Source organism: Trichoderma ghanense (genome assembly GCF_004382785.1).
Source record: "Trichoderma ghanense strain CCMA-1212 chromosome Unknown scaffold_3, whole genome shotgun sequence".
Classification (NCBI taxonomy): domain Eukaryota; kingdom Fungi; phylum Ascomycota; class Sordariomycetes; order Hypocreales; family Hypocreaceae; genus Trichoderma; species Trichoderma ghanense.
This window is the reverse complement of record NW_027395666.1, coordinates 1136033-1160593: the sequence shown is the minus strand read 5'-3', so window position 1 is coordinate 1160593 and position 24561 is coordinate 1136033. Positions and strand designations below refer to the sequence as shown.

Genomic DNA, 24561 nt, shown 5'->3' with positions numbered 1-24561 from the left:
TGCAGATTCTCCAGACGTCGTTCGTTCAGGATTCCTCGCATCGGTCGCGGTGCTCAGCGAACCGGCGCCCCAATTGGCCATCCTAGCCTGCCACTAAGTCCGTATCAGACGGACTAGCAGGGCCTCATTTCATCTTCTTCGATAAATCCCGGCTGGCCGTTAACAAACAGCGCACCCAAGCCGGAAGGTTCGCTGGAAGAAGACAGCTCCAGGGCTGCGTATTAAATGAGGCCGCAGTAGCGCCAATGTGGCTTGCTCTTTCGGGCACCGTACCTTGCAGGGACGCCCCTGTAGCCGCCCCGTCCAGTGCCTGTGCGCCAGTTGATATAGGGGGGGGGGGCGAGGAAGTGGACCACTGGAGCGCTGAGGGGCCTTGGGGGAGTCCCCTTTGGGGGGACGGTCAGCAGCCTCAGCGCCCACACGGGTGCGCTGCAGGTCGCCAACGGCGCTGAGGCCAAATTTCCATGTCCATCAGGAGCTCGCCCAATCGAAGTGGGAGGATCCATCCACACTCGATCACACCTCACCTCAAGTTCCGTCTCGTCGGCCTGACGCTGGAACCATTGGACGGACGGCGACGCCTGTGCTTCAGCCTCGAGCCTCGAGCCCTCGACTCTTCGTTCAGTTATATACCGAAGGTGTCCGGCCCTCCGTTAGGCGCACCTCGACTCGGCCGGCCGTCTCGCGTGGTATGGAAGGTTTGCTGGTGGTTGGAGGCCACACAGAACATGAGCAGACGCCGCACGTGGACGGCTAGGCCAATGTCTCAAACGACGCATGCACAAGTGTGGATGATGATGATGATGATGATGATGGACTGGGAACTCGGAACTGGTTGGAAGGACGTCTGTTGGTCCCATCGCGCATGACACGAACCGGCGCAGTCTCGGTTATACAGCGTACAACCTTCTGCTACCTGCCGCTCCTACTAGGAGGCCCAAGGTGACGAGGATGCCATCGCGCCGCTGCCGAGCCGCTCTCCGCACATCGCCGGCGGTCTCATTTCCTCTTCGAGGCTCAATCGGTGATCACCATCTCTGTTCGGCTCAAGTGCGGCTTGTCGTTCCTCCACAGGAGTATGGGGTACTAAGCTTGTATTTCACCTACCAAAGTGAGATGCTGCTGGTGGCCATCCTGGCTGGCCTCTGTTTTGGGTTCGCGAGAGACCCTGGCGCGTCGCATGAGGCGGTTCAGCGTCTCATCCAGGCCCCGACCGATGCCATCATGTACGGGTACAAATGTGCTTTGGAGCACACATCTGTGAAGCACTCTGGACGGATAACTCCTGTACGAAGCACGAAACCTCTTTGTCTCTGTCGTCCGGGAGGTTCTGTCACTCAAAATGGCCTCTGGTGTTAGCTAGGAGCAAGATATCTCTCCCGAGAATGAAAGAGTACTACAAGACGACGCCACGTATCTGGGATCGGCGCATCAATCACGGCACATATATTTGTACGACTCTCCCGCAGGCTGCTCTCGAAGTCTACGCAATAGCACAAAGTACCCGTACTGGCACTCCGTACTTGCGAGAGGGCTCCATTCTCGCGCAGCCTTGGCTACTCCGTGATTGTAACACCAACAGAGATCCCTGTCGACGTCGTCTTGACTGGGGTTTTGACAACTCTTGCTGCGGCATGACGCGTTGTTTGAAAGGTCGCCGTTTCGGTTTGGTGTGCCAGGTGCCCAGGGGATTTTCAGGCTCCTCTGACCTTCCGAGCGGACGATAAGACAGATGCTCAGCTGCCGAACCGCCTCAAGTTTGAGGCTGATGCATTGCAAGCCGCTCTGTGTAATCGCGGGACGGGAATCAGCCTCGCACAAGACAACGCTGGTGACACCAGTAGGCTGTGGTACAGCATGCCGCTGTTATCTTCCCCGGCTGCGACAGGGTAGCACTGGATGCAATTCCCATTCGTAACCAAGTAAAGTCATGACTGTCTGTAGGAATACTTTTGGTACGACAGGTCATAAATTCGCCGATTGTCGACTTTGCACACCTTGACCCAATGCTATTTAGCCGTGTATGCTGTTGGGACTACGAATCACCACTGCAGTATGCAATATCTCGCACAGGTCCTGGTACGAGACTACTTCTGGCATGATCTGACCTGTCTGTGGTCGATTGATCAATGGAAGGGTGGTATCTCAGGCACGAGACATACCAGGCACCGCCATCTTGGACGTATCACACGTACAGGTGGCCTGCAGGATTGCAGCCTCGCCAATTGTCTTCCTGCAGGTACTGCGTGCTTCGTGTCATCGCGTCGACGTGCTTGAGCCGAGTCCTAGCAAGAAACTCCCATTCAATGACTGCCTGTCAGCTTCGCACATCTTCTGGAGGCATGAATTGAGCGATTGGCCGCTTTGTGATACCAGCCAATAGACTGGCACCACCTTACATGATGCTCGTGGTTACGTGTCAACTATCATGCAATTCCCTGCAACGAGGGAAGGACATAGAATGTCCCAACAGAAACGCATGCAGCAAATGCGGTCAAGAATGGCGGTCGATGGTGATCTCTTCTATATATTGCCGTTTTGGACACTTGTCAGCCAACACGGGCATAAGAGACATGGCTCAAAAGGCTCTATTCGTACTGTACACAGAACCGCTTGGCCAAGAGCACGCGATCTTCATGTCCTTACTAAGTACCTAAGGCTTCATCAAGGTTCCTACATGTACCCAAGCACCGAAGAACCCCTGCCGAATGCAGGCGAGGTGCTTCTGGCGCCGCGTCAACGAGTCCGATGTGCAGGTTGAGCAACGTCAAAGACTAAGGAGACGATGAAGACGAGAGCTCTCAATGGTTCGTGGCTGCTGATGCGCCTCTTCGGCACGCCGAGCAACGGCCCCCACACGAGGATGAGCACTCACGCCATTTGTCCTCTATCGAAGCAGTACTGCCATGTATGGACGAAGCACCGGTGTGTATCTTGTCGGTAAGGCAGGGTAAAGTGAGGAAGTCTGATACTCGTGGAATTGGACAGGCATCATAGTAACGGAGCAATTGATCAATACGCTCGTCATGGTTCAATCAATGAGAGAAGAACGAGATGAACCCGTAAAATCCTCTTGCCAGCAGTAAGGAAGCTTTCAGGGTCCCGAGGTCCGCTCCGCCCATCTCAGCTCATCCCACTCGCCCGTCCTATCCGGGACGCACGAAGCCCAGAGCTGCCGCCGGCTTCCTGTATGTACACATCAGTCAACATGCACTCGTACGGCTCAATCTCTCGCCCGCCCAATCATGGACAGCGAATTCGATCCCGCAATTTCTTAGCACAGGCAGCCGTGAGGGCTTTTTCACCGCCTGCACGCGCGGGCCAGGCCATGGAAGATGAAGCTGCTGCTAGCTGTCCTCCGGCGCCGGTCTTGGGCACTTTGTTAGCGCTGGTGCGCTTGCAATACGTCGCCCGGAGAGGTGCTGACCATGTAAGGTAAGGTAGGAATACCCAAGGTACTGAGGTGGCCTTAGCCGACGAAAGCCTACGAATAAGTAATTAATGAGCCTATAAGATCCAACCCCTCCCCTGCTAACCGGAAGCTTCTCTTCTCTCTTCCTCTTCCATCACCACAAAGTCAAGTTCCAAAGTGCACTTCGCAACCAAGTCAGCCGACTTCAATCCCAGAATCCGTTTCTGAAATCTCTTGAATAGCTGCTTTGTCGCGACCCCAGTTCGCCCGATCAACCTCCCTCTCCTTCACCTTCTTACAGGTTTAAAGTTGGTCGAGGAGTCAAAGCCTCGATCACGACACAGTCGACAAGACGTTTTCCAATCTTCTTAACTCGTATGTGATTTGTTCGTTCAAGGATGAAGGAGGAAAGAGCAAAAAGAAGAAGGTTGAGGCTGACCCCTTCCAGGATTCACCACCCGTTCGCCGGAGCCCGCTGCTCTGCCTCTGGAGGGTTAGCGGACTCGACCTTTTCCAAATAAAGGTCGAATATAGAGAAAAAGAACCCGTACAACCCTTCAATTAGACCAACTCTCTCCCGCGCCGCGCCCCATCGTCGCAATGGCACCGCACGCGGAAGTTAGCACGGGCTCCTCGAACGGGAATGGCTATGCCCAACGCCAGACGGCGTCCCCTGGTGCTGCTCGGAGCACCTTCGTCGTCAACTCCCCCAACGTCACCTACACGGACTCGGAAATCCGGTCCAAGTACACCTACCGCACCACCAGCGTCGAGACCGACGCCAATGGCAACTTTGTGGCGACTCCCAAGGAGACGCTCTACGACTTCAAGGTCGACCGCAAGGTTCCCAAGGTCGGCATGATGCTGGTGGGCTGGGGCGGAAACAATGGTACCACCGTCACCGCCGGTATCATTGCCAACCGCCGCAACCTCACCTGGGACACCAAGGAGGGCGTCCAGGAGGCCAACTACTACGGCTCCGTCGTCATGAGCTCCACCGTCAAGCTCGGAGCCGACGCCAAGACCAACAAGGAGATCAACATCCCCTTCCACAGCTTGCTGCCCATGGTCCACCCCAACGACCTTGTCATTGGTGGCTGGGACATCAGCTCGCTGAACTTGGCCGAGGCCATGGATCGGGCCAAGGTCCTGGAGCCTGCTCTCAAGTCCCTTGTCAGGAAGGAGATGGCGGAGATGACTCCCCTCCCCTCCATCTACTACCCCGACTTCATTGCCGCCAACCAGGAGGACCGGGCCGACAACCTCATTGAGGGCTCCAAGGCTTCGATGGCTCACGTTGAGCGAATCCGAAAGGACATTCGCGACTTCAAGGCCAACAACGGCCTTGACAAGGTCGTCGTTCTCTGGACTGCCAACACTGAGCGATACGCCGACATCATTGACGGAGTCAACGACACCGCCGATAACCTTCTCAAGGCTATCGAGCAGGGTCACGAGGAGGTTTCTCCTTCCACCGTCTTTGCTGTTGCGTGTATCCTGGAGAACGCCCCCTTCATCAACGGCTCTCCCCAGAACACCTTCGTCCCTGGTGCGATTGAGCTCGCTGAGAAGCACAATGCCTACATTGGCGGCGACGATTTCAAGTCTGGTCAGACCAAGATGAAGTCGGCTCTGGTGGACTTCCTCATCAATGCCGGTATCAAGTTGACCTCGATTGCCAGCTACAACCACCTGGGCAACAACGACGGGAAGAACTTGAGCTCCCAGAAGCAGTTCCGCTCCAAGGAGATCTCCAAGTCCAACGTGGTGGATGACATGGTTGAGGCCAACAGCATCCTGTACAAGAAGGGTGAGCACCCCGACCACTGCGTTGTCATCAAGTACATGCCCGCTGTCGGCGACAACAAGCGGGCTCTTGACGAGTACTACGCTGAGATTTTCCTCGGTGGTCACCAGACCATTTCGTAAGTCACTCTGAATAATCCTTCTTGTGAATCGCACTAACCCGCAACACTAGGTTGTTCAACATCTGCGAGGATTCTCTCCTGGCCTCGCCTCTGATCATTGACCTCGTCGTGGTGGCTGAGATGATGACCCGTATCCAGTGGAAGGCTGCCTCCACCGATGGTCACGAGACTGCCGAGTTCAAGCACTTCCACAGCGTCTTGAGCGTCCTGAGCTACATGCTCAAGGCTCCTCTGACTCCTCCGGGAACGCCCGTCGTGAACGCCCTGGCCAAGCAGCGTGCGGCTTTGACCAACATCTTCCGCGCCTGCGTCGGCCTGGAGCCCGAGTCCGAGATGACCCTGGAGCACAAGCTCTTTTAGGTTCGATCTCTTGACTCTCACGTTGACCACAACAAAAGACCCACGGGGGCTAGTTGCCTGAGGAGGAGGACATTGGCATATTGGACAGTCTTTACCGGATACTTAGATAGCCATAAAATCGGCAGAATTGGGCCGCAAGCTGATACTGCGTAGCTGACAATTCAACCAAGCCCATTTGCCACCAATTGACGTTCCGTCGAACCATGTTTGTGAAGTTGCGTGCCGTTGACAAGCAGATGTCGCAAAGGAAGCAGATACCGGACGCAACATGCGCTTTTCTTGAAATTCGTATAGCATCCTCATCATTATGGGCAAAGCACGAATCTTTGCAGTGTAACCATCGGTCGTCCAACTGCGTGATTCGTCGAATTCATGTTTATTTTGCCTCGATTTGTTCAATGTGTATTTGCGCAAGGCCGAGATGGCAGTACCTGAAACCGAGGCTTTGGTGGTATCTCTCCCGCCGTCTTTGTATGCGGGGGAACGGCAGTCGCACAGCCTGTTATGTCACTCGCCCGTGCTGTGCGTTGACATTTGATGCGTCGCGTCGGAAGCGCGTAAAATGTTCCCCACGCAATTTAACGTGTCGTTTCTCTGCCCATCCCATCAGCCACCGCTTTGCTTGTACTTTGCGCCTGTCAAGTCTCGGAGGCCGTTTTGCATGCCATGTCTTGAGTGATCGATATATATATATTTTTTTTTTCCTTCCCAGTATTGTCCAGGATTCGCAGTCACCACCACTTAGGACTTGTGAATTCTATGCTGGCCATTGGCACCGACAATGGCTGCGCTACGCTCTACCACGCCCGCATCTCGCGATGCTACTCCAGAATTGCTGACGCCGCGGTCGAAGATCAGGGCGTTGCTTGCGACTGTGGGCGACAGTGACGATGAGGACGCGATTCAGAATGGGGTTCTCAAGCCGGATTCGCCCCAGAACAGCGCAATTGCCCAGCGAAACGCCGGTGGATCCGATACGAACTCAGATTCAGACTCAGATGTCCAGATACGGCCACGGGGAAAGCTGGCTTCTCGGATGCAGGGCCCTTTGGACGTGGTTGACAAGGCAGAAACTACCATCAACGGCGAGACTGCGAGAGACCGCGTGAAACGGATGCTGGAGCAAGAAAAAGAGCATCCTGCAGACACGGATACCGAGATGGCAGATGTCGACGGCGCTGAGAAGGAGAACGATGAAGAGGACAAGGATGAGGACCTACCCGTTGCACCACGAAGGCTGCAGCGCCGTGCTGCAAAGGACACCGCGACAGATCTCCCAGCCAGATCGCCCAGTCCCGGACTCTTCGTTTCTTCGCCGATCCGCCCGTCACCTACAAAGGCACCGCAAGCCCAGTCAGAATCCGACGACGACCTGCCACCTGCCAAATCAGATCGCTTCAAGGCCCTGGTGGAGCGGAAGCGACAGGAGCGTCTCGCCAAAGAGGCCGAAGAAGAGGCACGGAGAGCAGAGCGCCGGGCTTTGCAGGAGAAGCTGGCTTCTGAGCTCGAAGAGCTGGATTCCGGGGACGACGACGCAGGAGGTATAACGGACGATGAAGGTGGTCGCAGGCTGACTCAGGAAGCTCGTCCGACGAGGAAAGCGAGCAAAAAGGCCCTCGAAGAGATGAACCGCGAGACGCAGCGAATGGCAAGAAACATGCAGCTTGCACACGAAGCCCGGACGCGAAAGAAGCTCTCCAAAGCAAGCCTGTTCGAGCGCTTCAACTACAGACCAGATGGAGAGGCGCTGCCCGTGGAGCCTCCGGCCAACAGCTCCAGCAGACCAGTGTCGCCCCCCACCGATGCGGATGCGAACAAAGAGACGCCGCCCAGCTCGCCACCTGTTGGGGAGAAGCAGGACTCGGCCCCAGTCGAGGAGAATTCGCCTGCAAACCCTGATGTTTCAATGACAGACTCGAGGGCGGAAGATGACCAGCCCCCGGCACCTGCACGTCTAGACAAGGGCAAGGGACCGGCTATTGACGTTGGAGAGCCCAGTAGGCCTACCCAGGCTAAGCGCCGGGTACGGGTGAGACTGCCGATTCCAACGAAAGCTGGCACAGCAGACTCGGACGACGAACTGGAGATTACGACTACGTCAAAGGATAGAATAAATGCCGTCTTCGCCAGCATCCCTTTCCGCAAAGCGCAGGAGTCACACTCGATACTGGCGCTGCGGGCTTTGGCTCATGTCACTTCTCCCGGCAAAGACAAGAAGCGCAAGAATGAGCGCGAGGGAATGACTCCCGGCGAGTTTCAGGCTTCTCTACTGCAAAAGGCGAGAGAGCAAGCTAGGCTCGAGCGGGACCGAAGGCTTGAGATGCTAAAGGCTCAAGGTGTTGTCATTCAAACTTCAGAGGAACGTGAACGGCAGATGCAAGAAGTGGAGGACATTCTTGCCAAGGCTAGAGAAGAGGCTCAGCGCATCAAGGAGGAGGAAGTGGCGGCTGAGAAGAAGCAAAGGAAAGATAACGGCGAAGCGGACCCTCTGGCCTGGGACGATAGTGATGACGAAGAAGAGTACGTCGGTGGTGATGGCGACGAGGAGGCCTCTGACGTGGAGCTTTCAGGGTCCGATGAGGAAGACGAAGAAGGCGACGGCGAAGAAGAAGACGAGGGGGAATCAGAAGACGTCGTTGCAGGCTCAGCCATGTTCGAGGCGGAAGCCGAAGATGCGCAATCCGAAACCTCGGAAGTCCTCCCCAAGCTTCGTACCGAAGAAGCAGAAGATGAGGATCAAGACGAGGTCATGGAGAGAGCAACTCCCTTGAAAAGGAGGCGGGCACGGAACAAGACTGCTATCCTATCTGATGACGAGGCTGATCCCGTCGAAGCTACTCCAAAGTCAAACAAGACCCCCATCAACTCGTCCTTCAAGTCACCCGCCGCACCTACGTCTGTGCTGCGATCCGCTAAGAAGACATTTATTCCCGGGCTTCCTGTGCAGGGACCTGCTGGGCTTAGCCTCACCCAGATATTTGCAGGGACCATGGACGATAACCAGAGAAGCCAGCTCAACGAACCGACACAGTCAATGATGCCCGACTTTGATGATTTCCCCGACTCCAACTTTTCAGCTACCATGGATGACAACGCGGGCGATATGGTGCTCGACTCCCAACGGGATGAAACCCAAGGGGGGACTCAAGCTGTTCAGCTGAACCTCGCACAGACACAGACGCATGGCCTGGACAGCCTGCTGAGGGATGACATGAACTCCCAACTCTCGGAGATGATTGAGCCTTCGCAGGATGGAGGACTCCAGCGATACACGCCGCTGAAGTCGCGATTCGTCGAGCCCCCCACCTCAACCGTGGAGACCATATCAATGGACCAAAACGGCGAGGCGATTCAGAGCTCTCCGCTTGTGCGCAAAGGAAGACTCCGCCGAAAGATGGAGTTGATGTCTGTTGATGATGAGGATGCCATCCCCATGAGCGGCGAAAAGGAGACGGATGAAGAGGCGACATCCTCAAAGACCGCGTTCAACGTGTTGAAGGATGCCGCTGCTGCAGAGAAGAAGAAGAAGAAGCTCATTGAGGAGTTTAACAAGAAGAAGAGCAAGGCAAAGGAGATGGTGGAAGAGCAGGCCGAGGAATCCGAGGATGAGTACGCTGGACTTGGCGGCGCGGATGGCGAGGCCAGCGATGACGAGTCTGATGCCTCTGTACAAGATATCATTGATGATGCGGCCGGGAATGACGTGGATGAGCGCAAGCTGGCCGCATTCTACGCGTAAGTTTCTCATACGTCTGTTTGCAGGCAAGGGCCAAAGCTAACAATTGACAGTGACCGGGAACGAATGAATGACGAGAAGGAAGTGGAAAGGCTGTACAAGGACATCACGTCAGGCATGCTCCGTCGCAAGCGCGGAGCCGACTATGACCTATCCGACTCGGACGACGACGGCGAAGCCCGTCGGCGAATGAAGCGCCGGCAGTTTGCCAAAATGCAAAAGGCCTTGTTTGCCGACGAGCGGGTCAAGAAGATGGCTGAAAACCCCGGCAACCAGGCCTTCCTTCGCACCATTGAGGACCGTGGCAGCGACGATGAAATGGACGTTTTGGAGATTACAGACGCGCCGGCCTTGCAGTCGGAAGAGTCCCAGTCGCAGAGCGAAAGCTCTGAGCCGCAGCAGCCGCGGACGATTCCCGACAGCCAGCCACGTAAACCGCTCGGAAGTGCTGGTGACAATCGGGCTCCGGCGCATATGAGGAGGACCAAGGACGGCAAGAAGCCTTCCAACATTGGGGAGGTTCGCGAGACGCTGTCTGATCTGCTGGAGGACGGACGACACGACTCTGTCATCCCGGCCACAGAAGTCGGTTCAGACAGCGAGGACGAACAAGGCCGACCTGCCTCTCGAGGCAACAAGGAGAACAAGTCTCCCGCGTCCCGACGGACCAGGAACGTCGTGGTCGACCGCATCAGCCTCAAGCGCAACGCATCCTCCAACATGTCCTCTGCCGGCCGCCTTGCCTTTACCACATCGGGAAGCTCGTCGTTCAGGGTCCCTGGTTCACTGTTGCGCCGCGCAACAACCAACTCGTCGCTGCTTTCCACGGCCAGCACGTCGTCATCCTCGACGACGACGGCAGGGGGCTCTGGCAGCGGGTTTGGCGAAGAGGCCAAGATCAAGAAGGGCGCGGGCAAGAAGAGCGGCATCAACGGCTTCGCGAGGGACAATGAGAAGCTGGCGAGGATGCAGGAGAATGAGCGGAGGAGGGAGGAGAAGAAGGTGCGTGGAGCGGAGAGCAGGGCGGGACTTGTGGGGGGGTTGCTCGGGAAGGGGTCTTTCGAGTAAGGAGTGGTATTGTTCGACGTGGATGCTGACTGGACGCTGGTTTTTGTTTCTTGGTATGGCGTTGGGGAGGGATGTGTGTTCAAGATGAGATGGCAGAATGTGGCGTTTGGGGGGGGGGGCTTGTGTTTCAATTCTGGACTGATGCTGGATCGCTTGGTACGATGTTGAGCTGCCGGCAGAGCATGGAAGATGCGGGCATGCTATCACTTTGTCTAGATGAGGCTACTGAATACATCAAGAAATGGCCTCGCGTTGTTTGATTCAAGTCGGCTCCTCGGGTGATTAGGACAAGGGCAATCCACATCCGATGCATGTGCTGGCAATTGTCATGCAGGAGGAGTATGTACTGTACTTGATGTGCAGGATATAGTGCAGCTGAACAGCGTTTGACAAGACACGGTTCAACAGAGATGGGAACAAGGGGGCGCAGCTGGAGAGGCTGATGGTTTCCGGTCGTTGCTCGAGCATGGTCTGGGGTAGCACAAATATCAGATGAAAGGGCAATTCGTGGAGAGACAAAATGAGAACCATCTACATCAAGGCTACGAGATGAGATACTTCATATGCGAGATGGAAAAAAGAAGACAGTTTGTACGATGAAACTTGATGTTAGATAGCATGAGTCCTGCTGTAGGTATCCGAAGGAGACTAGCTGTAGCTTACATGGGTGCATATACGGAGCACGGATGACGGGTGGGAGCTTCAGCTTGCTTGTTGCTGGTGACAAGACCCAGAACGAAACATTTGATGCCTACCGACTTATCAAGGACTTCGAGAGAACGGGTACCTAGATATTAACGATATTACACCCTTCTTCCCCCTTGAATCTTCTGTTTTCCTTATTGGTCCCTGTCCTAATTGAACCTCTTGTCTCGACATACTTGAAGTCTACCCAATTTCTCCCTACTTGGCTTCGGTTGCAGCTCGTCCTATCACATCTGCATCTTAACATCCCCTTGTTCTATCCCTACCTTCATGAAAAGCCAATCATCACTAGGAAAACAAAACCAATTCAGATTTGGGCTGCAACTGGACTCATGGTTTCCCTTTGGGCCACCGCCGTGAGTCCCGGACCAACTCTGACGCAGTTGACATCACCTCATCATCCCCCCCCCCCCCCCCCCCCCCCCCCCCCCCCCCCCCCCCCCCCCCCCCCCCCCCCCCCCCCCCCCCCCCCCCCCCCCCCCCCCCCCCCCCCCCCCCCCCCCCCCCCCCCCCCCCCCCCCCCCCCCCCCCCCCCCCCCCCCCCCCCCCCCCCCCCCCCCCCCCCCCCCCCCCCCCCCCCCCCCCCCCCCCCCCCCCCCCCCCCCCCCCCCCCCCCCCCCCCCCCCCCCCCCCCCCCTACCGACTGAGACGATCATCAACTATAAATCCACCAGATTTCATCAAACCACAACCGCTCTTTTACACCCGTCAATCTTGTCACCGTATACAAGTAAAAAAGAAGGGGGGAAAAAGAAACGTGTCATCCTCGATGAAACTAGACGCCATCCCCCCAGAGCTGCTCACCAGCATCACCGACTTCTTCACCAAGCACCGCGACACAAACGCCCTCGCGCGATGCAGCTCCCGCTTACACGCCCTCCTCGACCCCCTGCTCTACCGCAAAAACGCCAAATCCTCCCACGGCGACGCCCTCGCATGGGCCGCGAGAACAGGCAACATGGCCACCGTCAAGAAAGCCCTGGCGCACGGAGCCGATCCCAACGCCTCGCAAAGGGGCGAATTCGGCGCCCTTCGATGGGCTGTTGCGCAGGGCCACTTGGGCATTGTTCGGCTGCTGATTGAGCATGGCGCTTCGTTGAGGGACTCGATGCTCATGGTTACCGCTGCGAGCCGTGGATTCGACGACATTGTCGACTTGCTTCTGGACAGCGGAGCAGACGTCAACGCCCTGGGATACCTGGGCAAGACGCCCCTGCTCTGCGCCGCGCAGGAGGGCAACGAAAGCACCTTTGGCCTCCTCCTGAGCCGGGGCGCCGACCCCTTTGCAGAGTGCGCCGCCGGATCGTCGGCCCTGTTCTACGCCGTCGAGGGCGGCAGCTTCGGCATCCTCTTGCAGCTGCTGGACCTCGGCGTCGACATGCTGCAGCCCGACTACGAGTCGCGCATCGCCCAGTCCCACGCCGCGGAACGGGGCAGGCTGGACGCCGTCCGGCTCTTCATCCAGCGCGGCATCGGCGTCGACCACCCGGATCGAGAGGGCCGGACGGCGCTGTCCTGGGCCGCGAGGAAGGGACACGACGAGCTGGTTCGGTATCTGCTGGAGGAGGGCGCCTCGGCGCATGCGGCCGACATTTGGGGCCGCACGCCGGCGCTGCATGCCGCGATGACGGGCATGACGGATGTCGTCGAGACGCTGCTGGAACACGGCGTCTCTCTCGAGCGCAAGGCTGGCGATGGGCGGACGATGCTGGCGTGGGCTGCCGCCAACGGGCACGTCAAGACGGCCAAGGTGCTCGTCGAAAGGGGGGCCAACAAGGAGTCGCTCGACAAGGACGGGCAATCACCTCTCGTGCTCGTGGCCAGCGCCGGATCCCTCCTCATGCTCAAGACGCTCGTCGAAAAGGGGGCAGACGTGAACTCGCACCATGGCCGTGCGTCTCCCCTGGCGCTGGCTGTTGCTCGTCGACACATCCGCGCGGTCGACGTCCTTGTCGACCACGGCGCCCATCTGGAAGCCAGAGATGAAGACGGCAAGACGCCCCTGTTTCTGGCACTGGGGCAGCAAGGCGGCGAGATGTTTTACCATCTTATCCGGCGAGGCGCCCGGATCGACGTCGAGGACGGCAGCGGCGCGTCACTGCTTCATAAGGCGGCGGGATACGGGGTTGTCTCGTACATTGAGTATCTCATCGAGAACGGCCTAGACGTGAATCATACTGATGAGTCTGGCCGTACGCCTCTGCACATTGCTGCTGTAAACGATGCAAAGGCGTCGTTTCAGACGTTGCTGGTGCACGGGGCTGATCCGGATTTGCGTGATGTTGATGGATGCTCTGCTATTGAGAGGGCAAGGTTGGAGGGGAATGAGGCGGATTTGCTTTTTGCCGTTGAGCAGTCGTGGGATTATTAGGGGGTGAAAAGGAGGAGGAGGAGATGGCGGCATATACCCCCTTGTTTGGCGAGATGCGGCGTATAATGTTTGGGCTTTGTTCGCATTGGTTTTGAAGGTATGTTTGGAATCAAAGAATGGAGCAGTTCGGGTTGGGGGAATGGTTGTCTTTATCGGGGCATTTTGACGGCTTTACTCGCATGCTTTTCGGTCATGGTTATGGGACCTCGGTAGAACTTGCGTCAACATAAGGAGTTTTATTCCACCTTCTGTGCGACATCCAATTGTCAAACAATCGAGCTTGTTACTTCCCACGCCTTGAACGCTTGCCTCATAGACGTGATGGATACTAGTAACTATTTGATGTAGAAATCCTATATGGAAGTGGATCTGTTATAGCTACAAAGGATACCGCCTTTCGAGAACGAATATCATCCCTGTCAGGCATGCACGTCCCCATAGCCAACCGTGTCATTCTCTCCCGTTGCCTTTTATACAGCACACACCTGACTGATCCTCCATCTAGGCCATGAAAGTACTCTTTCACCACCATGAGTAAAAGCCCAAGGGAATCATATAGGTAGTGCTCCCAATCTTCGGCCCGCATTCACCCCGGCACTCACAGCCCAATTCTAATCCCCCTTCAAGGCCAACGGCCACTTGGGCAACCGCTTCTCCCACACCAGATTCACCCCCTTCTGCTGGGCCAGTTCCCGGATCCTCTCAAAGGCCATGCCGGATATCTGCGGAATGTAAGCCGACTTGAGCTTCACGAGATTCAGGATATCGCGAAGGGTGACGATGAAGTCGGAGCTGTCGAAGTGATTCGACGTGATCCTCAGCTCCTCCAGGCACGGGAGCTTGTTCAAAAAGTTGATGAGAGGATGTTCTGCCATGTAGATGTAGCTCTTGAAATGAAAGTCGTATAAGCCGATGCTTCGAATGCTTTCGGCCCCCTCAAGCCACTGGTACTTCTTGATGTGCTCCGCGCTCGACTCCCCAAGTGGCTCTCTAAACTTGGGCAGAGGGAAAACAATGTCGAACGAATGCAGTTTGCCGGCTCTGATGGGTCCTTCGAACAGGTCCTGTGCAACCTGCGGCGATATGACCAACTTAGTAACTCGGAACTCCTCTAGATTCTCGTACTCGTATGCAGGGTTACCGTGCATGCGGCTGAATATGTCGGTAGAGTCCAGATGGAAGCCCGTGTAGTCCCAGCGATAGTGCAAGTCTAGGACTCTGAGCTTCCTTCCGGCATTCAAGACCGTCAAGCGTCTATATGCGTCAAGGGTGGACGGATCGTGGTGATTAGTTTGAGACATGTGTGCTTTCGTATCCACAATTGTGAGAGCCTTGAGATTGGGAAGGCAGTTAATGTCAAAGGTGTCCAAGGTCTCGTACCCTGGAGGTATGACGTTGAAGTTGATGCCCTCTATGTGAAGCTGCTCAAGATTCGGGGTGCTTCTCAACAAATGACCCTAACGACAGCGTCAGTCTCTCATGCCACACACAATATCTCACCAAAGTACTTACCACGGACAGCGGCCACGGCTGGTCTCTTCCCTTAGAAAGCCTGAGATGCTTCAGATTAGGCATCATAGGTATCTGCGCCTCGGTGAGCCATTGCCTGGGGATTCCTGAGATATCCAAGGTTTCGATTGTGGGGGCAACAGCCGCTAAGATGGTCCGATATGAGTCTCTGGATAGATCGCTGGGCCTATAAAACCGATGGAATCCGTCGAGCTTCAGGTATTTGAGATGTTTCGGAATCTGCGTGAGAATCAGTGCTTCAGGCGGGTTGCTTATCTCCAAGCGCTCCAGTTTGATGCCTGCCTTCAGGATGATGTCGAACTTTCTCCGGTCCAGGACGAACCTTCGAGCATCGTCTATCAAGAGCTCCCGAATATTGTTTGACGAGTACGAGAGCAGCTTCCTCAAAGATCTTGCCGAGACGGGTTTTCTGGGGTTGGAAGTGCCGGTGAACAGCAGCGACCTCCAATAATGCACGCTAGCCGTCAACAGCCTCCTCCAATTCTTTGAGACGCGCAGACAATGACTAGAGATTGTCATGGATTAGCACTGGCTGAGGGAGTTGGTGCGAGTTTCTGCGACATTACCATAGCGATGATAGGTCCAAACGACCGAATATGTCCTGTATAAGCTCCGGCGGTAGACGAGCCGTTGACATCCAACTAAGACTCACAAAGCTACCCAGAGGATCGACCTTGGCATACTTGGGTTTGAGAGGATTCCGAGCCTTGTCAAGGATCTACCCTGATGTTAGCAATGTCCACCAGATTTCCCGCCTTGGGGCTCCTGATGCGAGACGAAGAAACATACCCGCAAATGCTCTGGTTCGGATGGCCCTTCTAAGCACGCTAGAATGCCTTCTGTCAGGACGTTGAAGGCTTCCAATGACTTGTCTTCTGCCCGCAGAAGCTTGCTTGCACGAAGATAACCCTATACGTATCCGCGGTCAGGAGAACGATGTCGTGCTGTGTCTTGATATTGTCAATGCTTACCTCGGGCGAGCACGGCGCAATTTCCATCATCCTTCGCGCATCAGCTTGCGCACGACGTAGATCTGGCACCTTTTCGAACGTGCCAGATCGGTAGTTGAGAGCTTTGAGGTGAAGCGGGTTGAGACATTCCAGCGAAGGCGGCCTGGTAGCTGTGAGGGTTGTCAGGAGTGCTTGTGCATTTTCGCTGCCCTCTTGGTCTTCCAGCTCCCGTCGCTTCCTTTTCTTCTTTGCGACTTCACACGGGCAGTGCTTGATGGCCTGCCAGCAGTTAGCATAGAGAGTTGCAAGGGGTTTCATGATGAACGAGGACGACTGACCTCGGTGAAAGAGTTGAGGGCCTGCCTGTAACGCTGTTCAACGTATTTGGCACGACCGGCCGCGATGGCCTCCATCATTGAGCGGCCAACGTCGGGCGTGATGATCATCGCCATGACGAGTATGATGCAGGATTGGCATGTGATCCAGCTTGTGGAAAGGAAAAGAGTTGAAGGTGAATGTCGATGCCGGATAGAGATGTCGTTTGGGTGAGTACGAGATGAGTTCAGAAGAGTAACATCAGAGGAACGCTGCGACGAAAAGCAAAAGACGAGCAGAAATGGCCAAACTAGACTCCAGCTATGCAAAAAAGGCTGAGCGGTGCACTGGCGAGCCGACAAGCACGGCCGCTGATTGTTTGTTCACGAGAAAAGGAAAGGAAGACGCGATTGTGCAGACGCGAAGGAGGACCCGATTACTGTACAAGCCATTATCTTTTAGTGGCGTTACCGCCAAAGTGACAAACCGCAGGTCTCACCCAGCTCTTGCCGGTCTCTCCAACGTTGTTGATCGGTGCCAAAATACTATTAATGAAGAATTAATGGAACATCACCCGATTTTGCAATTTCATTAGCTGCATGCTGTACCTGAACCTAACAAGCAACACTGCTGTAACTCTACTTGTCTGCCTGACTGCATCTCAGCCACCAGGCGTCTGTCTCGAGAGTTCGATAATTCTCCTCAAAGTCGGATAACACCAGCGATGAACCCCCTCACCCCGTTGCTTATCCAGCACTCTTCGCCATCAACCAGGGAGTTTGCCAGAACCGTTTGCTCAGCAGCTAGTCCTCTGTTCCTTGGTAAGCTATGTCGCAACATGAGAGGCCGGTTGAATCGACGCCCGACAGCTCACCTTTCCAAAGCCCATCGTCTTGAGGTCCCGTCTTGCCCACCGCTCCCGGCTCCCAAACGAAAGGTCGCAGGGACAGGTGGAGTGACCCATCTCCCATCTCGCCAGAAGTAGGGCGTTGTCAAGCTTCCCTCCATGATGGACCCGTCGTCATGGTTGACCAGCAAGACCTCCCGCTCGTCTGTTAGAGAAATGGCGCGCCTCTCGCGAGAAGAATCGTACATCTGTCTCTTGGTGGTCTTGAAGTGAGTGTACTCTGAAGCTGCCGTTTGACTGTTATCAAGCACTATCGTCCAGCAGGGAGTTTTCTTGGGCTCCTGAGGAGCGGACGGAGACCCAGGGGGAGGCAGCCGTAGAGGAAACAGATTCTCGAGGCCAACAGGGGCCGTGTTGTTCTTCTCGAAGCTCACGACGCCTTCGCGACTGACGAGAATCTTGAAGCGCAGCGGAGTAGTCTGAGATGGGCCGATGAACTCTTCAGCTGCCTTTCTCAGCGAGTCCAGGCCCTCCTCGCCCAAAAGGACCTGGATAGCCTTGTCCCATCCCCAGTGGGTTGCTGCCCGGAGCATGCGATCGCGATGGAAGTCGAGCATATAGAACGGGGACCGGTTGGCCGAGTTCCATCCTGCGTAGTCGATGTTCTTGGATGGGATCTCTAACAAGGCTGGGTCATACCGAAGCGAGGTGAAAAGAGAGAAGTCGTCGGCCATGATGCTCAATTACCTCGGTATGAAGGCATCTACTGAAACGATGGATTAAAGGTGATGTGCTGAAGCCTGCACTATGTTGGATCTCTGCGCAGCTATGTGCCCGTATGGGTGTTGCAAGCGAGAAACGAATGGAGTAGATGGAGAGATGCTCTGTATCGAGTGTAGATATCTAGGAGTGCGCTTTGAGCACGCAAATAACAAGTAATGTAAGATATCATGAGCACATTTGGTAGGAATAACAGCGCTCACGTAACGAGGAGCTGATGGGCTTCACAGTGCGCATCTCATCGTGCTGGCTGTCGTTGTGGGCATCGTCAGTAAGTCGTCTATCTCGGTGCAAGAGATTCTCAGGATGAAAGGAGACACGGATTGACTTTGGGTATCGCCGTGACTTGCGATAACGGATTCGTCTTCAAACGCCCAGCCTCACGGCTGACAGCAGAAACGTCGGCACAGGCACACGGGCGTACAGTGCAAGCATCTCTCGCGCATGGTACGATCCGAAGAGCTGGCAGGGTTGCGACAGATATGTACATACAAGTATTACAAGGCGGCAGCTCCTGGCGTGTAATGGGCCAATGGCGTCAAGAAGGATTTCTCGGGCCTTTGTCCCCGCGAAGTGGCAGCAGTTTGCCTCTCCAGCTATGACGAAGCTATTCTGCACCACTTCGCACTAAGAGCTTCATGTCGTGGAGGAAGGCGAATGATTGCGCGGGTGATTCAAATGCTGTTATTTTGCTTGAAGCAGTACTAGAGCATGATAGATTCCGAACGCCGGTTGTCGACGATGCCTCAGGCACCTGCTCAGTCTCCATGCGATCCGAAATACTGACACATGGCCATGTTGCTTGAACCTGAGGTATCCCGATGATTTTTCCTCTTTGCCTTGTAAATTCTCTCACAGCGGCTGGAGCTGGGTGGAGAACGAAAAAAATAACAGCAGCGTCAGTGGGCTGGAATTTTTCTGTTAGTAACCCGAGCCGCCGGTGCGAAATTTCGAACTAAGGCAGACGAGGACCGAACCTCGTTTGTGCCATCATTGTTCTGTTATCTCATAATAATTCTCCATCTCTCTCTCTCTTTTCCTGCTGCGCGCTGCTGCAGCTCTTCTTTGCGACCCTTCGACTTCTAATCGACAGCTCTTCCAGCTGCGCCTCCTCGCCTCGGCAGCGCCTCTTGATCTCGATCCTCTATCCTGACCATGTCCAACCCGCTGCCGTCAATGCCTGCGGGCGCCATCCCCGTCGACGCGAGCTCGTCGTCGACCTGGGACCGGATATCCTCGTGGGTGTCGGAGCACAAGGCCGTCGTCTATACCATTGCCGGCGTGGCGGTTGTCGTCACCGGCGCGGGCGTCGTCTATTACCTGAACAACGACTCGGTACGTCGTCGCCATCCCATCATCGTTGGAGGGGCCGCAAGTGTAGATGCTCGACCAGGCATGACGACATCACGGGCCATCGCACAGCTGCGTTGCCGCCGTCGCTCGCCGAATTGACCGAGGGGCATCTACGAGGCGATGTTGTGGACGACTAAACCTGAACGTGAGAAGCGGTTGATATTCTAACCTTGAGTCCTGTCGCAACAGAAATCCGATGCGTCACCAAAGCTCAGCAAGAAGGAGAGGAGGAAGCGCAAGGAGGCCGAGCGCAAGGCCGCCGACACAAAGGCCACCCAGTCCAAGGCCGCCACCGTCGAGCCCGAATCAGAGCTGCCCGAGATCAACGAGGCCTCCGTCCTGCAGCTGGCCCCCGAGGTCCGAGAGCAGTACGCCGCCCGCCTGAAGCAGGCCGGCAACAAGGCCTACGGAGATAAGGCCTACAACAAGGCCATCGACCTCTACTCCCAGGCCATTCTGTGCAAGCCCGATGCCGTCTTCTACTCCAACCGAGCCGCCTGCTACAGCGCCATGAGCGAGTGGGAAAAGGTCGTCGAGGACACCACCGCCGCCATCGCCATGGACCCCGACTACATCAAGGCCATCAACCGCCGTGCCACTGCCTACGAGCACCTCAAGATGTACTCCGAGGCCCTGCTCGACTTCACGGCCTCCTGCATCATCGACAACTTCAAGAGCGAGTCGACCGCCCAGGCCGTTGAGAGGCTGCTCAAGGTCTTCGCCGAGCACAAGGCCAAGGAGGTCATGGCCTCGAGGCCCGCCAAGCTCCCCAGCCCCATCTTCGTTGGCAACTATCTCCAGAGCTTCCGCCAGAAGCCTCGACCGGCCGCTCTCGACGACTCGGTCGAGCTCTCCCCCGACACCGGTCTCGGACAGCTGCAGCTCGGCTTCCAGGGGCTGGAGCAGAAGACGGCCGAGGGCTACGAGGAGGCCAGGCAAGCGTTCGAAAAGGCCATTGAGCTGGGCGATCTCGGCGAGCACGAGGCGCTCGCTTACAACCTGCGGGGTACCATGCGAACCCTGCTGGGCAACCACACGGAAGCGACCCAGGACTTTGACCGAAGCATCGAGCTCGACCCCAAAATGACCCAGAGCTACATCAAGCGGGCTAGCATCTTCTTGGAGCTGGGCGAGCCGGACAAGGCAGATGCCGAGTTTGCCAAGGCCCTCGAGCAGGACAGCGAGGATCCCGACGTCTACTACCACCGCGCCCAGGCTCACTTCATCAAGGGCGATCTCGCGAGCGCGCAGAAGGACTACCAAAAGTCCATCGACCTGGACAAGGACTTCATCTTCTCCCACATCCAGCTCGGCGTCACGCAGTACAAGATGGGCTCCATCGCTTCGTCCATGGCCACCTTCCGTCGCTGCATCAAGAACTTCCCCAAGGTCCCCGACGTCTACAACTACTACGGTGAACTGCTGCTGGACCAGGGCAACTTTGCCGAAGCCATTGAGAAGTTCGACACGGCCATGGAGATGGAGAAGCAGTCCAAGCCCATGTCCATGAACGTGCTGCCCCTCATCAACAAGGCTCTGGCTCTCTTCCAGTCAAGTCAGGACTTCAAGGAGGCAGAGAAGCTGTGCCAGAAGGCCCTCATTAGTGAGTATCCCTTGCTTTTCGTTAACCGGATCGCAAATACTAACAACATCTGCAGTCGATCCCGAGTGTGACATCGCCGTAGCCACCATGGCTCAACTCCTGTTGCAGCAGAACAAGGTGACCGAGGCACTCAAGTACTTTGAGCGCGCCGCAGAGCTTGCCCGAACCGAGGGCGAGATTGTCAACGCCCTGTCCTACGCCGAGGCCACCCGAACCCAGGTCAAGGTGACGGAGAAGTACCCCAAGCTGGCAGAGAAGCTGGCCGGCGGCCCCGGCGGCCCTGCAGGACTCCGTATGCCTTAAAGCCTCCGTCTTACAAGAGCTTCCAGGCGAATGGCTTGGCGGTAGCGGGACGGAGAACAGGAAGGCGAAAGAAAAAAAAGCAAGGAAAAAGAAACAAAAAGGAGAAGCAATCCATGAGGGCGGAGATTGCCCTCGGATACGCAGAATGCACGCATACAAAAGCGTGCGTATGTCACACAATATGTACATGCCACACCACCATGTTCTATACTACCTACCTACGATGTGGGAGATGATGTGCCAACTGAGATGAGATGAGTTTTTGTTGGTCTTTGTTCAGTCGAGCTTACATCCCCTAGTTCTTTTTTTTTTTTCTTTCCTTGATGGTCAACACTCAACTCAAACGGCAATGACAAGCTCATGATTCAGGAGCATACCTCGAATCAATGGCAAAGAACGGGGGAATTGGACAAGGAGAAGAAAAAAAAAATTGAAGTAAACCGTACAGGATGGAAGGAAGTCGAAAAAAAAGTTGGGGGAGGAAGGGATGTGGTGAAGGAGACGTCTTGGTAATGCAGAAATGAAACAATCTCTCTGTGCGTTCTCGACTCTTGCAAAAGATGGCATCCTACATGGCTCGATATGTAACGGTGTCATTATTCAAAGAATCAGCTGCCTCTTTTCTTCTGTATCTGTATTTGTATCTGTATTCTACTACCTTGTATTTTCAACTTTCTCGTCTTGCATTGTTCTCTATGACTTGCCGTCCCCTCCCCCGCCTCTGAACGAGGGCATGAGGGCTGGGTTCGTATCACAAAGTCAGGTCCTTGGGACGACGATGTATATCATCACTCGCAACTCCTACAAAGGCAAAAGAGAAATCTCCCACGTTGGAAACGCAAACGAAAAAACTTCCATCGTAATTGTCCACTTCATAAGTTATAAAAGGAATCCCTATCCTATGTTCATCCATACCATCACATCAACCCCCCCTTCCACCTCCATCAGCTTATTCCATCCTTCCTTCAAGTCGTTCATTCAGCATCCGAGGGTTCATGGTATTAGTAGAGGTCATCATCCGCCGCAGCCCCAAACTTCTGCGTAACATCTGTCAAGTTTTGATTTCTGGGCGCTCTTCTTCCTCTCTCTCTCGCCCGTTGACCCATTCTCCCCATTCCTTTGCCGCCGCAATCAACGCTACTGCTCGCCGTTTCCCCCTGTGTAGCGTCTCGAAGAGTAAGAATTAAAGTTGTATAGAAGATCGTTCCGCTGCGAAAAGGCATACGCCTTTCTCCTGTTGCAGTTTGAATACATGTGTCATGGTCTAAGCAGGGAATGAAACGAAGGAAAATGAAAAAGAGTTGCGCCCCGAAAGCCATAGAAGGTGGCTCTCCCCTTTGAAGTTTGAGAAAAAGGAAACCAAAAAAAAAAAGAAAAAGAAAAAAAAAAGGTAACAAACGATCAACATCGCAATCACAGAGGGCAAACTAGTGCTTGTTTGTCAAGGCCACGCCCAGGCCAACGCCCAGAGCGATGGCGAGGACGATGAGGAAGCAGATGAGGAAGCACCACCACTTGAGGCGGCGGGTGCGGCGGGCGTGCTCAATGCCCTGGCTGACCTGCTCATTGCCCTTTTCAATGTTCTGCACCGTGTTCTCGGCGTTGACCTCGGCAGAAACAACCACATTCTCCTGTTGCTCAACCATGGCGGCAAGTTCCTGGAAGAGGATGGCAAGCTCGGACAGCGTCTGCTCGATGCGCTGGAGCTCATTGTGGCGAGCGCGCACGTTGCCCAGCAGGGATGCAGCGTGGCCGGTGCGGTTGGTGCGAAGCTGCAAACAAATCGAGTCAGCATTGCTTACGCTTCTACACGCGCAAACAGGTTGCCCTAGGAGCTGGAAATGTGTAGCCCCAAAGGCCAATCCCCAGGATCGGGCATGTTCAAGTTTTGCGGGAGAGGAAGGGAAAACACTTACAGCTGTCTGGAAAACACCCTCGTTATTCCAATCGGCCTCTGTGGCTTGTCGCACTTCGTCCTCCGACGCATCCGGGTTCACGATACGATACTGCCTGGCAATCTGCTCCCGGTAGCGCTGCTGGTAGTCGCGCTCAATGCTCTGGTACTTGTCGAGCTCGGACTTGAAAAAGGTCTTGAGCGACTCCAGCTGGGTCTTCTTGGTGTTGCGCGAGGCGTCATTCGTCTTGAGCAGATCGCGCTCCAGGCCCTTGATGCCGTCCTTGATGGCCGTGTTGCGGATCTGCGTCTGGGCCACGTAGTGCTCCAGCTGCTGAGTGGCCTCCTGGTCCGTGGTGCTGAGGGTGCGCTGATGCAGCTGTCCGATGTAGTCAATGTCGCCGGTCAGCGCCTTGATGTCGTTGCGCAGGTTCTGCACGCGGTTGAGGAAGTCCTGCTGCGACAGCACGGTAGGCTGCCGGGACGCCTGCTCCTGGGTGTAGCCATTGCCACCAGCGGTGCCCTGGTTGTTGTAGTCCTGCAGCTCGTAGTTGTTGTTGCCGCCGTACGGCGAGGCGTTGTCGCTCGCACTGGTGGCATACGGGTTCAGCTGCCGGGCGCATTTTGTTAGCATGTCGTCTTCGCTCTTCGCCAACAGCGGCTGTCGCAGCGCCGCGAGAACGCCTCATTGCTTACCTGACCATAGCCGCCGCCGCCGCCGCCGTATCCAGACTCCTGGGAAGGGCCTTGCGAATAAGGATTTTGCCCGCTCGACATGCTGGATGAACGTCTATCGAGAGCTTCTTGTGTGGTGGTGAAGGAGGAGGAGGAGGCAGGGAGGAGAAGAAGGGCAGAAGTACCCAGCGATGGCTTTTTGGGCGAAAGGTACCGCTAGAGGCAGGTCCGAGTAAGCTTGGCTTTTTGCGGTGTCGCAGCTGCTGCCGGTACGTACAAATAAGGTGGTTCAACAGAGACTCGGAGATGCTATTAGGAAGCAGGGAACAGCGGAAAGAAGGCCTCGTTGCTTTGAAAGGTTGAGAGTTGAGATGAACAAGCACAGAGATTGTGATTGGTGGGTGAGTTGCGGCACAAAAGAAGCAGTAACAATTAGGTAGCAGTAGCTCAGGTATCTCGAAGCTGCTTCGGGTGGTGCGGAGGTGGAGGAAGAGCGAGAGATCAGAGGACGGCAATTTGTTTTTTTCAGCGGCCTAATGCGCAAGACTGCAGAGGCGCAGGAACAAAGGCCGAATGAGACGGAGTGAGAAGAGAAGAATGGAAGGGTAAAAAAAGGTGAGTGTGGAGGTACCAAGTACATGCAGACATGCGCCGGCTGTGATGACGTACAACTCGATGAACGGCCAGCTTCCCAGAACTGAAGCCAGACTGGATTGCTACGAGGAACATGC

The 24561-nt window shown here is 55.5% G+C and overlaps 7 protein-coding genes across 7 annotated transcripts; 4 read left to right on the top strand and 3 right to left on the bottom strand.

Annotated features, from left to right (window-relative positions):
- Positions 1-3977: 3977 nt before the first annotated feature.
- CCMA1212_003695 (uncharacterized protein) lies at positions 3978-5700 on the top strand (the record flags this gene model as incomplete). The annotated part of the gene is made up of 2 exons (XM_073701034.1): positions 3978-5337; positions 5391-5700. The coding sequence occupies exons 1-2, from the start codon at positions 4013-4015 to the stop codon at positions 5698-5700; spliced, it is 1635 nt and encodes a 544-aa protein (XP_073560378.1). The 5' UTR covers positions 3978-4012.
- A 781-nt stretch (positions 5701-6481) lies between these two features.
- On the top strand, positions 6482-10504 carry CCMA1212_003694 (Mediator of replication checkpoint protein 1; the record flags this gene model as incomplete). Its single annotated transcript, XM_073701033.1, has 2 exons — positions 6482-9435; positions 9490-10504. The coding sequence occupies 2 exons, from the start codon at positions 6482-6484 to the stop codon at positions 10502-10504; spliced, it is 3969 nt and encodes a 1322-aa protein (XP_073560377.1).
- Positions 10505-11978: 1474 nt separating this feature from the next.
- Positions 11979-13580, top strand: CCMA1212_003693 (Ankyrin repeat domain-containing protein 50; the record flags this gene model as incomplete). The annotated part of the gene is made up of 1 exon (XM_073701032.1): positions 11979-13580. One exon carries the CDS (start codon positions 11979-11981, stop codon positions 13578-13580), a length of 1602 nt encoding a protein of 533 aa, XP_073560384.1.
- Positions 13581-14191: 611 nt separating this feature from the next.
- Positions 14192-16512, bottom strand: CCMA1212_003692 (uncharacterized protein; the record flags this gene model as incomplete). Its single annotated transcript, XM_073701031.1, has 6 exons — positions 14192-15037; positions 15093-15615; positions 15677-15828; positions 15900-16019; positions 16082-16339; positions 16399-16512. The coding sequence occupies 6 exons, from the start codon at positions 16510-16512 to the stop codon at positions 14192-14194; spliced, it is 2013 nt and encodes a 670-aa protein (XP_073560383.1).
- Positions 16513-17077: 565 nt separating this feature from the next.
- On the bottom strand, positions 17078-17956 carry CCMA1212_003691 (uncharacterized protein; the record flags this gene model as incomplete). The annotated part of the gene is made up of 2 exons (XM_073701030.1): positions 17078-17186; positions 17250-17956. 2 exons carry the CDS (start codon positions 17954-17956, stop codon positions 17078-17080), a joined length of 816 nt encoding a protein of 271 aa, XP_073560382.1.
- A 1149-nt stretch (positions 17957-19105) lies between these two features.
- On the top strand, positions 19106-21261 carry CCMA1212_003690 (Mitochondrial import receptor subunit tom70; the record flags this gene model as incomplete). Its single annotated transcript, XM_073701029.1, is given in 4 exon segments — positions 19106-19240; positions 19254-19337; positions 19545-20958; positions 21014-21261. Coding segments are annotated over 4 exon segments (1881 nt in total), but the record flags the coding sequence as incomplete, so codon positions are not given.
- A 1427-nt stretch (positions 21262-22688) lies between these two features.
- Positions 22689-23932, bottom strand: CCMA1212_003689 (Syntaxin-like protein; the record flags this gene model as incomplete). Its single annotated transcript, XM_073701028.1, has 3 exons — positions 22689-23033; positions 23178-23765; positions 23852-23932. The coding sequence occupies 3 exons, from the start codon at positions 23930-23932 to the stop codon at positions 22689-22691; spliced, it is 1014 nt and encodes a 337-aa protein (XP_073560787.1).
- Positions 23933-24561: the final 629 nt, after the last annotated feature.